This window comes from Bidens hawaiensis, unplaced genomic scaffold, assembly GCF_021521415.1.
Source record: "Bidens hawaiensis isolate Kalapana, Puna unplaced genomic scaffold, B.hawaiensis_p1.1 tig00017673_1, whole genome shotgun sequence".
Lineage (NCBI taxonomy): Eukaryota > Viridiplantae > Streptophyta > Magnoliopsida > Asterales > Asteraceae > Bidens > Bidens hawaiensis.
Window position 1 is genome coordinate 111,173 of NW_027492669.1, and position 12,464 is coordinate 123,636.

The 12,464-nt window shown below is 38.1% G+C and overlaps 2 protein-coding genes across 2 annotated transcripts; both read right to left on the minus strand.

The window, feature by feature from the left end:
- Nucleotides 1-2,707: 2,707 nt before the first annotated feature.
- LOC143554416 (uncharacterized) lies at nucleotides 2,708-3,082 on the minus strand. The gene has a single exon (XM_077044178.1). The coding sequence runs from the start codon at nucleotides 3,080-3,082 to the stop codon at nucleotides 2,708-2,710; it is 375 nt and encodes a 124-aa protein (XP_076900293.1).
- A 1,346-nt stretch (nucleotides 3,083-4,428) lies between these two features.
- On the minus strand, nucleotides 4,429-8,308 carry LOC143554417 (putative receptor-like protein kinase At5g59700). The gene is made up of 6 exons (XM_077044179.1): nucleotides 8,156-8,308; nucleotides 7,073-8,035; nucleotides 7,011-7,022; nucleotides 6,007-6,900; nucleotides 4,772-5,674; nucleotides 4,429-4,572 (listed from the first exon to the last, which is right to left on the minus strand). Exons 1-6 carry the CDS (start codon nucleotides 8,306-8,308, stop codon nucleotides 4,429-4,431), a joined length of 3,069 nt encoding a protein of 1,022 aa, XP_076900294.1.
- Nucleotides 8,309-12,464: the final 4,156 nt, after the last annotated feature.

The following is a 12,464-nucleotide window of genomic DNA, read 5'->3' on the forward strand; positions in this document are numbered from 1 at the left end:
GGTTGTGTAGTATTCGTCTCCATTAGGGTAGTGTGTCAGTGAGACCGAGAGGAGAGTCGACATTAGAACACTTTAACAATTCGTTTCCCGGGTTGTTCTTAAAATCAACTAAGTGTAAGTTAGGGTTTGTTAGTGAGACCGAGAGGTGATCTAGATTTCTTGAGTGAGCCTTAGTTGTGTCATCCTTAGAAACCGGTGTCGTGAGGTTATTAAATCCATTAGCTTGTTAAACCTTCAGTATGATTCTTACCTAGGTAGACGTTTTCTCCATTGCTTCTAAGTTTCATTAAGTGTTTGGTCAAGTTATTTTAAGTTATGTTAATTAATTTAGTTAAAGTAATTTAGGTCATTTAAAATCATTTAAAAAATATTATTCTTAGGTGAGTCTTGGTTAGGGTTAAGTATTAAGAACGTTTTCATGTGTCCTTGTGTTCGATACTCGGACTTCCTTAGTTCTATATTACTTACGATTGGTACACTTGCCGGTTGTGTGTAGTTTTATTAAAAAAATCCGTTTTATAAATTTAAAGCTTAGTTGTGAGTTCCGTAGAAAGAAACACCCATTAGACACACATCAATTATTCGCTTCTCGAAAATTTACCGGTTCATCATCGAATAATAATAGGAGATTTACGTGGTCGGTTGTCGGGTCTTGCTCGGCGGGTATCGTATACCTTCAACCAGAAAGTCGCTAAATTTCTTGGGCAAAACCGTCTTTCGAGTAGTTCGACGCAATTGGATAACTTGGAATGGTTCTTCGTCAAGGCCAATGTCGGGCCTAGTCGGGCTTACAGGTTGGTTGCCACCTTTTGAATTTGACGACTCACTTTCGTTTCTGATACGAACCAACTCACCGGTATCATGTCGGTCTACGGACCCAGTGTCAAAACCGGTTGTCACCTACTCCGGTTCGGGTTCAATATCGCACTTGAAAATAAACTCGGTCCATTCCGGACCCTTTTCGCCCTCTTGTTTGTCAAGATCAGCCCACACATAGCTGTTCTCCCTCTTGTTTGTCAAGATCAGCCCACACATAACTTTTACACTCGTCAAACTTGACATCCCGCGTAACGTGTACTCGCCTTTTGATCGGATCAAACATACGGTAGGCTTTTGTTCCAGGTTGAGTACCTAAGTGAATCATCACAATGATTCGATTGTCTAATTTCTTTTGACCGGTACCAAGGACTTTTACATTCCCCGTGCATCCGAACACTTTAACGTGTGAAATGTTCGATTTTCTTCCTTTAAAACGCTCATACGGAGTCGAATCCTTCAAAGATTTTGTTGATGACCAGCTTAGTAAATAAATCGAGTGATGAACAACTTCTCCCCATAGGTCTTGTGGTAGAGATATCGCCTTTTAACAAAGTTTGAGTCATACTAAGTATGGTCGATTTCTTCTTTCAACCACTCTGTTTTGATGTGGGGTGTACGGGGCCGTAAACTAATGTGCCACACCTATACTTGACAAGTAATCTTTCAAAACATGGGATGTAAACTCACCCCCGTTGTCAGTTCGTATGGTTTTGAGTTTCTTGCCCGTTTTGTTTTCCACCTTTTTCATAAAATCAATGAGTAAGCCCGCAACTTGGTCTTTCATCTTTATCGTGAAAACCCACATATAGCGGGTGTCATCGTCAACAACAAGTAAAAAGTACCGATTTCCACCATGTGTCTCATGAGTGATCGTGCCACAAACATCGGCATAAACGAGCTCGAGCGGTACCTTTGCACGATAATTAGATTCATTCGGGATATCTGATCTTGTTTGTTTACCTAGCATACATGCATCACAAATTTGCATTGGGTGTTCGATTCTTGGCACTCCATCCGTGAGTTTCGAGAGACCCCGATGGGCGTCGAAATTCAAATGCCCCAATCGAGCATGCCATATCCATGCAAGATTATGCAAATTAACTTGTAAGCAAATAAGAGAAACAACCTTTAAATTAATTTTATAAACCCGATTAAAGAAACGCGGTACCTTGATTAGAAGTCTTCCATCTTGTTCGAATATCCATAAGATACCGTCTTGGATCCCGATCTTGCATCCTCCTTCGTCTAATTGCCCGAGACTTATAATATTATTTTTGAGAGATGGAATAAAATAAACGTTACTCAAGGCTCGTTGTTCTCCCCTTTGACCGTCTACTACTATCGTGCCCCGACCTTCGATTTCAACACACGAACCATCACCGAAACTTACTTTACCGGTCTTTTTACGATCGATGTTGGAAAACCATTCCGGATTTTCCGTCATGTGGTTACTCTCCCCGTTAACAAGAATCCACGTGTTTTTATCACATGAGGTTGAAGCATATTGCTTCGGATCAACCCGGTCTTCTTTTAGAAAAACGACATCTTCCTTACATCGAGCTACCGTCATCATGTTTAGAACCGGTCTGCCATCTTGAGCGAGGTTACTTTGATCGTTAATCTCCTTGTTTTGGTTAGAGTATGACGTGGCAAAGTGTCCTAGTTCATCACACCGATAACATTTAATCTTTGACCGATCCTTATTCACTCGGGGTTCTTTCTTTTCCCGATCCACAACCTTACATTTTCCCTTGTTCTTTTGACTTGATTCGGTTCCCATCTTTCCTTTCCCATGACGCCTTTCTTGATTGCTTTTAGCTTTCCATTATTCATATGTATATAGGAGTTGTTCTTGCTTATCGGACATGGGTTTGTCTTCATCTCCAGATCATTCCTCAAACGCTTTTAGGCGTCCAACGGCTTCATGGAACGTCATGGAATTTATATCGGCAAACTGTTCAATGGTAGCAACAATCGCTATATACCTCTTTCTCGGAACGGACTTCAAAAGATTTCTCACAAGGGTCTTTTCTTCAAACGGTTCTCCAAGATTGTTTGCTTTGGAAGCTATTTGGCTTATCTTGGTCGAGAAGTCATCAATCGTGTCTGTTTCTTTCATCTTGAGTACATCGAACTCATGTTGAAGAGACTCGATCCGTGCTTCCCGAACCCTATCAACCCCAATGAAAAGAGTCTTTAGTGCATCCCAAACCTCTTTAGCGGTGAAAATGTGAGCCACTTGCATCACCAAAGCCTCCGTCATGGCTTAATAGAGATACAGTATCGCCAACCCATCTATCTTTGAGTCAACCACCGTTCCCATTCTTGGTTCGATAGCCTCCAACAACCCTTGAACCTTGAAGATGACCTTGATTTTTACCGTCCAATTCTATAATTGGTGGACATAAGAATCGGAAACTGAATCGAGAGGGAACTTGGTTCTTTGGAGAAAACGACTTGATTATTGGGCCTTCGACTTGATTACTTGGCCGATCACTCATCTTAATAACAAATAAGCTGGGACTTTAAAGACAAAGCAAAATAAATTATGTTTTGCTATTCTTCAAACTCTCGTACACAAAATACTCAAGATCTTTTGACTTTTTATTTTTGTAACTTTGTATTAAATCTTGTCCATAAAACAACAAAATGATTGCAAACTTGGACTTTTGTAGTTTTGTGACCAAATTAAAAGAAACACAAATTGAAAGCAAAACTTCCCAACGTTTTGTTTGCCGGAGACTTGACGCGAACCACAATAATTGCTCTCCACCAATTAAAACTTGGTCTCTAGACTCTTGTTCTTCTATCGCCGCTTCTTGATTTTCGATCGCAGCTGTCGCAAGCTCTTGCGGTTTTCACCGTCCTTACTTGTTGGACCTTCGTTGATCGGTAATCCTCCCCGGTGATTATTGAACCTCAACCGTAGCTCTTGATACCAATTGTAGACTGTAAGATTCAAGTCTAAACCTTTATTGTATTGATTATTAAGTTGTGATTACTTGATTACAAATAACCCTATTTATAACCATACAATTAGTTGTTAGAAAACAATAGGAGAAAAACTAACTCAAAAACCCCTAGGTTTGTAAGTACGACAACTAGGTCCCCACACTTACGCAAGATTACACTAACACCATAAATCACCTAAAATTGAAAAAGAAAATTCCTTATACAAATCCATCAATATCCGCCTTCCTAATAAACTTAACTTTCCTGAATCTACATGGCCAACTTGCAGCACTTGATACATTATTTTAAAGCTTTTTAACATAGCAAACTAAGAACAACCAGGAACCAGCCAGATTATGTTGGTCTATGAACAAGATAGTATAGGAATACAATTATACAAAGCAAATGACAGCCAAAGATTCACTTTTTGATTATGATTTCAGAAGAACGTACATAACTAGAGAGCAATCAAGCCTCTTAAATAGAAATACCAAATGGAAAGAGTAAAGGTGCAAACGGCTAATCCCTTTATACAACAATAACAAATATGCCAATGGAATTTATTCAAAATCATACTACTAAAAAATAGGAACTGAATCTGATGCATGGCAAGTGAATCACGCGAGCGGCATGGAGTTGGAATCATGTTTCGACAGATTATTCATTGGTGTGGTCAGGTAACATAATTTCCTCATTATGACATTCTAAATTTCCAGATTCGCAAATCTGGATATTTAGAGAGTCATAATCAGAAAGACTACGGTAGTCCACCATATAATCAGAATTAGCCTCTGAATTCAACTGGAACAATAAGACAGAAATTAAAAAAGGAGATTAGAGAACTGTGTAGAGTTTTCCAATTTAATTGGGATAAAAGTTCTCAAACGTAAGTTTCTTAATGTCATAAGCTAACGTTTCGTTTATATTAATGCGTTTAATTAGGAATAGAACTGTGATAAGGAAAAACTTGAAGCTTATAATACCTAAAAAATCTACTTACTTGAACAGATAACGCTTTCTCAAGTTCAGCAACAATATAGCCTATATCTGGGCGACGTCCTGGCTCCTCATCTAAGCAAGAATATGCTACATTTGAGTATATGATAAGGGATTGTGTGGACACTTGATCTCTTAGATCAGGAAGCACTACACTATTCAGCCATCCCTTTTCATAATAATATTTGGCCAACTGAGTTTGAAACAAAGACCCGGTCTTAGTATATGCTTCCTGCCCGTTCAGTATTTCAAACAAAACCACACCGAATGAGTAGATGTCTGACTTGTGGGTCACACCTCCTGTCTTCCCAACTGATGGGTCCATATACCACGTAGACCCTATAGGTTCGCAAAAGCGGACCTGGTCCTTGTAATATTGTTTGATGGAATATTCAAAATAGGATAACTTGGCTTCCCAGTTCTCGTCTAATAAGACTGTGGAGCTGTTGATGGAACAATGTATAAAATAATAATCGCGTCCCTCATTGTAACGGAGGTAACTCAAAGCACGAGCCACCCCTATGAATATCCTCAATCTATGCATCCATGTGAGGCTCGGGTTGTTTAGATATCTGCCAAGACTTCCATTGACCGCTTGTGTGGCAACGATGACCTTCTCGTCTTCCTGATCGCAAAACCCAATAATAGAGACTATATTTGCATGCTTGAGATCAGAAAGCACCGTAACTTCAGTCCAGAACTCCAAGTCTCCTAGGCCATGTTGACGGTCTAACCTCCGTGCAGTAACACTGATCAAGTTCCCAGACCGCAAGATTCGTCCTTTGTATATTGGTCCGAATGCATCATGTCCGATGATGTTATCATGATGAAAGTTGCTGGTGGCATTTACAACGTCTTCAAGAGGGATTTGTAAGGGGGCACACTTGGGGATTGCTGATTCTATGTTCTGTTACACACAATATAGAGTTTAATACACCTGTACATGGACATTAATTTGCATAGGATGTATTATGTTATTATTACTTTATATATATATGTATATATATATATATTCAAAACTTGACATAAAAACCAAGTGTATTGTCATAATAATATATATAAAACAAAAACAATACACTAAAACATCTAGAATAAATGCACTTTTTAATGGTAAAACATGTTAGCTGCCGTAAAAATATTAATGGTATAGAAAGTTACCACTAATAACTTAATTATTATGTCAGTAAATGAAAACAAAGAAGTTAGAGTTCTGGCTTGTACAATATGATAATCACTTACTAAAAATTCCAGTGCATTTTTAAGTTCTCTTAAAACTTTTTTTGCCGTGGGCCGTTTTTCTCTTTCATGACGTAGGCATTGGTAGGCAATCCTCTGAAATGTAGTTAGCGATTTCGGCCCAATTTGTTCCCTTATTTGCTCGAACACCACGTCCTCAAGTTTTCCTTCTTTAAATTTGGTTTCAACGAAGTCTGCTAGATGGTGACCCTCGCATTTTTTGATTGCAAAAGTAGATCTCCCACATAAAATCTCAAATAAAACCACACCAAATGAATATATATCAGATTCTCTGGTTAGGAATCTTAAATTCGAGTAAATCGGGTCAACGTATCCCGGTGTGCCACAAGCACGATTGATGATGTAGTCTGATTCCTCAGTTATTGAACTTATTAGGGAAAGCCCAAAATCAGCAAGTTTTGCTTTCCAATCATCGCTTAGTAGAATATTTTCACTTTTGATGTCCCTATGTATCACATTTGCTTGTTTCCCAACTCCTCCATGAAAAAAATCCAAAGCACTTGCAACGTCAATGCATATATTAAGTCGTTGCACCCACGTAAGAGAAGCATTACTTAAATACCTATCAAGACTCCCTCTGGGCGCATACTCATAAACAATGATTTTTTCATCTTGTTCATCGCAGTAGCCTATAAGACCAATGACATTTTCGTGCTTATACTCTAAAAGAATTAGGATCTCATTTAAGAATTGTGGTTCCCCTTGATCAGAACTCTTATCCAATTTCTTTTCAACAATGGTTTTAAATCCATCACCATATTTAAGGTTTCCTTTGTAGGCATTCCCAAACCCTCCTCCGCCAATGCAATCACTAAAGTTATTTGTGGCTACTTCTATATCTTTAAGTGAAATTGTGGAATTGTTCTTGTTGTTTATCTGTCAACCATGAGACAGATAAAAGTAAATTGTTAAACTACAGTTTCATTACTAAAATGACCTTATATAAATTGGTGCATGCTAATGGAAAACAATAAATTGTTAAATACCGTATTGAAAGACTACAAATTATTGAAAAATTGCGATTCAATAATTTAAAACATTGACTTACTTGAAGAGTTAATGCTTTCTCAAGTTCCTGGAGAACGACTTTCATTGATGGGCGTTGGTCTTGTTTTTCTTTGAGACACTCATATGCAATGTTAAAAAATGTGTATAAAGAATTCTTATTGGGTCCTCTAATTAGAACAAAGTTGTTTTCACTAGTTTCCGCCTTTATTATAGGATCTATCATATTCTCTAGTGTTCGTGTCTCGTAACCTCGTATTGCAACATGCGCCAGCCCTTTGACATTCTCCTTAAGGTAAACCGCATCATTGGATGTCCTCCCACATAGAATTTCAAATAGAAGCACTCCAAAACTATAAACATCAGATTCTCTTTTTAACCTACCCCACGTCTTATATACTGGATCGGTGGAGTACTTTAAGCCACTAATATTTTTTACATAGTGAGCTTCTTCTGGTAGATTTGGAGGAAGGTATATAGAGAACCCAAACTCAATAATCTTTGGCTCCCAATTCGTGTCCAGCCCAATGTGGCGGCTACTTATATAACGGTTTATTATCATCTTCTTGTCATTCATCTCAGAGTGAAGATAATTTAACGCATGTGCAACATCAATGCAGATTTTCAAACGTTTTTCCCATGTCAAAATACACTTGTATTGATTGACTTCTTTCAAACAATCTACAAGGTGACCGTTAGAAAGGTCGTCAATGAGAAGGATCATCTCAGAATCTTCAACACAAAATCCAAGTAAAGTGACTATGTTGGGATGCTTAACGCTCGTAAGCACTTCAATTTCTTTATAAAAATTTTCTTCTATGTACATGTGTTGTTCAGGATGGATGCGTTTTATAGTTCCATAGATGGGATATTCTATATCAAAATGGTCGAGTTGAACACGGTACAAAGAAAAGTATCCGCCAAATGCAATCTTGGATGTCTCTGAAAAATTACTGGTTGCATGTTTAATGTCTTCGAGATGAATCCTTAAGTGTTCGTTCTTTCCCTGTGACAAGGTTGAAAATAGAAGAAAAATGAAAACAAATATAAAAATAATTTGCTTCAATAGTATTCTTAGAAAATTGGGTATGGGATTTGATTGAAATCATGGGGTTTATGTTAAAACCAACATCCAAGGGCAAGAGTGGTACTGCTCACTCAAGTTACCACATTTCTCACTCACGTTATCACAATTCTCACCAATCCCATAATGCCATGTTATTTTATCATAAACTATCCTAAAACCACTTAAACTAAAGGGATCACTCCACTCAAGCATCCTAAGTCTCTCTCTCTCTCTCTCTACACACACCGAGACACACATCCCATCTCTCTCTTCCTCAAAATAATGGGGTACTAGTCCACGAAAAGGGTTCCCGAGTTGAGCATTAGGCACTAATTAACGGCGACAGTATTGACTATCGCTATTGGTACCCGATTTACGGTTACCGACTACACCTCCTTCCCCGAACACTTCAAAGTTGGTCCTTGCCAAATTGGCTTGCCTAAGCCAATAAACCTTTTATAGTTAATAGAAGCTCAAAACACCTAAACACTAAATTAGGTAAACTAGACGCTTCTGAGTTAAGAGGTAAATATGGTTTTTATTAATGTGGTTTGACCAAATTTTCGATTTTAATACAAACGATTTTTTTCTTAGCTTTTTTAGTACAATAGTTACATTTTGGTATCAATTGTACTTGGCAGACCAAGAAACTTTCTTCATGAGGGCGCAAATTTTTTAGAGTCATTTGGCTATCGCTATATAATCAGTTTTTCGATCGGGTTCGGGCCGGGTCATACTTAAAAAAAGATAATCAAACTAAATTTCATATAACTAACAAAATTACTTTAACATCATTACAAACGAATAATTACTGACAGAATAAGAAACTTTTTATCAAAGGATTGTAATGTATATTTTGTTCCGGTTCACTATGTAATAATGAATCTTTTACTGATATAAAATAACAATTGTTTAGGTTATAGAGTATCTATATATATCTCTTAATACGTAAACAACGTTTACCGGTGTAAAGTTTTTTAAAAAATAAAGTTAAATAGTAATCAAATTTAAAAATCTGAATATTTTTTAAATTAAATAAACTAAAAAACTAGTAAAATAGAAGCACTAGTTTCAATTACTATTATTGATTTGATAAGATTACCTTAGTGACACAGACTTATAGACTTTTATTGAGTATGCTTAAATAAAGGGTCCTACTAGAGACATCACTCAAAATTAAAAATACCCACCCAGTCCGTGGCTGATCGTGTGATAAGCGGCTGATCACTATCTTTTGTCCTATTATGTCAACAGCTTTTGTCTTATTATGTTTGTACCCGATCCGTGACTGATTGGGCGATCCGCCACATATTACGTACATGTCAACCTCGGACTATCAAGTCAGTCATACATCGTACACGATCAGCCGCTGATCGGCCGATAAGCCATGGATCAAGTAAGCAGTTTATTTTTAAGGCTCCCGTCTCCCTTTTTCTATATATATTATGCATGTTTGTTAATTATTTTAATTATATTTGTTTGTTAAAATATAGAAATATATGGACTTGTATGATATTTTGTTTGGTGACGGGAACGACGAGCAGTCGGGCTACGCATACAACAATCAGCCGGAGCAGTCGGGCATGCCAGATTTGAATGAACTTCCCGACTCGAACCATGAGCCGATGTGGAAATATCGAGCAGTACGACTTACCAAATCCTGACCAGGTTATTTAGTGTATTTATATAATACAATAGCGTGTTAGTTATTTTTAAAATATTATACGTTGCCATTATATTTTATCAGGGGTATATCATATACGGCGGTAGTCACCCTTCGTGGCCGGAGGATAATAGGACATCGCCGAATACATATGATGCCAGAGTCGAGGAGCCTTATGGTCAGTCTACGCAGCAGTTACATGTAGACGGTCCGTATTACGGAACCCAGAATTCGTACCAGTTACCTTTAGGAGAGTAACCATACATGTCAAGACCAGTCGCGAGCAACGTCGTTGATGGCATTCAAGAGGCTCACGGTGAAGGAGGCGATGACGATGTTGATGATGATGATGGTGATCGTTACATATGGGAGACGACATTTTCTTATGTAACTAATAATGTATGACCTTTTTTTGTAAAAAAAAAAACTTATTATTATTCTTTTTCAAGACGTTACTAAATATTACTTTATTACATTGCTTGATATCAGTATTTTAATTCTGTTGCTGAGTTGGTGGATTGGGTTAAGAAGACAGGACGGGAGCATGGTTGTGTTATCTCTGCCCAACGTTCAAGGAACAAAAAGTGTTGAACTTGTATGCAATAGAGGTGGGGAACCAAAACTCAAGGCAAGGGTGAGGCATACCGGGAGTATTAAAAGGGGTTGTCAATTTAAACTTGTCGGGAGGTACAACTCGCCAAGTGATAGTTGGAAGCTAGAGGTTGTCAACAAGACGCACAACCACGATCATGTTTTTGTTTGAGGAGGGGCACCCGACACTAAGGAAACTGGTCGACGAGGAAATTGATATGGTTGCGACGTTGCATAGGCAGGTTCTGAAGCCTACTAAAATTAAGTCAGCCATAAAGCAACAGTTTCCCGGTAACAAATGTATTACTAGGGACATATACAACGTCGTGAAGCTTGTTGATGACCAAGATAAAATTGGTGACACCCCCATGCAGGTACTTTTTGTTAGAATATTATTATTTTGTAAAACTCTTTTTAATATATATTATTTTGAATATATATTATTTTGTTTTATCATATATAAAATATATATATATTCTATAAGATTTAATAAGAATACTATTTATAATATTATTTTATTATGTTATTTTTATTATAATTCTGATCTTTAATAAGAATATTTGTAATAGTTAATAATTTTTTTAAACCCAACGTAGGTACTTGAAAACTTTCTTCAAACCCATGGATTTACCTTTACACATGGGAGAATCCTTTCACCAACAGGACGGAGAATGTTTTATTCTCTCACGAGAAGTCGCATACCATGTGGCGTTCGTTCCCAGATTTGTTGCTGATTGACACGACGTACAACACCAACATGTACAAGTGGCCGTTTGTTCAGTTTGTTGGTGTGACGTCGACATCAAAGTCTTCCTGTATTGCGTACGCGGTTATCTTTAGGGAGCAAGATTGTAACTTCACATGGGCCCTGGAACGACTTAAAGACATGCTCGTCGATTGTAGGGAGCCGCTTGTCATCCTGACTGACAAGGACCAAGCCTTGATGAAATCTTGTGAAACAGTCTTTCCCAATGCTACCAAAAACCTTTGTAGGTGGCACATCTTCCAGAACATAAAGAAAAAACATAAGAGTCTTTTTTCAGACAAATATTTTTGAATCCTTCTCTTACTGGTGGAAAGTACTGTACGAGTCGCCAACAAAATCTATGTTCGAGTACAACTGCGGTCAAATGGAAGTAACGTTAGCTGTACACGGCAGACTTGGTAAAATGTTTTTTTTATTATGTCCCGTATGTACACATGATTTTAGATTCTAGTTGTATATTGCCTAAAATGTTTTTTTTATTATTTGTTTGTAGAGGCTTGGTATTATATTCGCGACAACTGGTTAGTACCCTACAAAGAGAAGTTCGTGTCCTGCTGGATTGACGACCGACTAAACTTCGGCGAGCATACAACAAACAGAGTAAAGGGCCAGCACGCGAACTTGAAGAGATACCTTCCGGGCCGAACAATTCGCTAGACTCTATTGCGGCGTTTGCCCTTGAAGTGGTGAATTCCCAAATGGAAGAAATCGGTGCGACCCTTGAAGACTCCCGTGTTAGGGTCAAGAAGTACCATAAGTTGACTTTGTTTGAAAAGCTACATAATAGGGTGTCACTTTTCGCTATCGCTAAACTTGACAAAGAGCTGACTTTTCTTGATACATTGCAAGATATGGGGGTGGAGTTCGACCACCGGTTACAAACATCCTGGGGCTTGCCGTGTTCTTGTAAGCTTAACTGGTACACTATTAACAATATACGTATTCCATTAAAAGACATAGATAATGTTTGTTCTAGGACTAACAACCGAATGCAAAAAAAAGACATAGACCCCTTTGGAAAATGTGAAAAAACAAGTTCTAGGACTAACAACCGAATGCAAAAAAAAGTCTGTTCTCAAAGATAATGTCTTTTCTTCCTGGGAAATCAAACAAGGAGGAGCCTGAGAAACGAGAGGACCCTAGGGGGCATCCAAATCTAAACAACAAGCCAAAAAAAGAGAAACCCCTCGGCAGAGCTCGTATTCCCCGTCCCCGTCATTTGATCCCCACAGACACAACTCGTACTCCCCGTCCCCGTCAACTGATCCTTACAGACAAAGCTCGTACTCCCCGTCCCCGTCATTTGATCCCCACAGACACAGCTCGTATGCCTCCTCCCCGTCATTTGA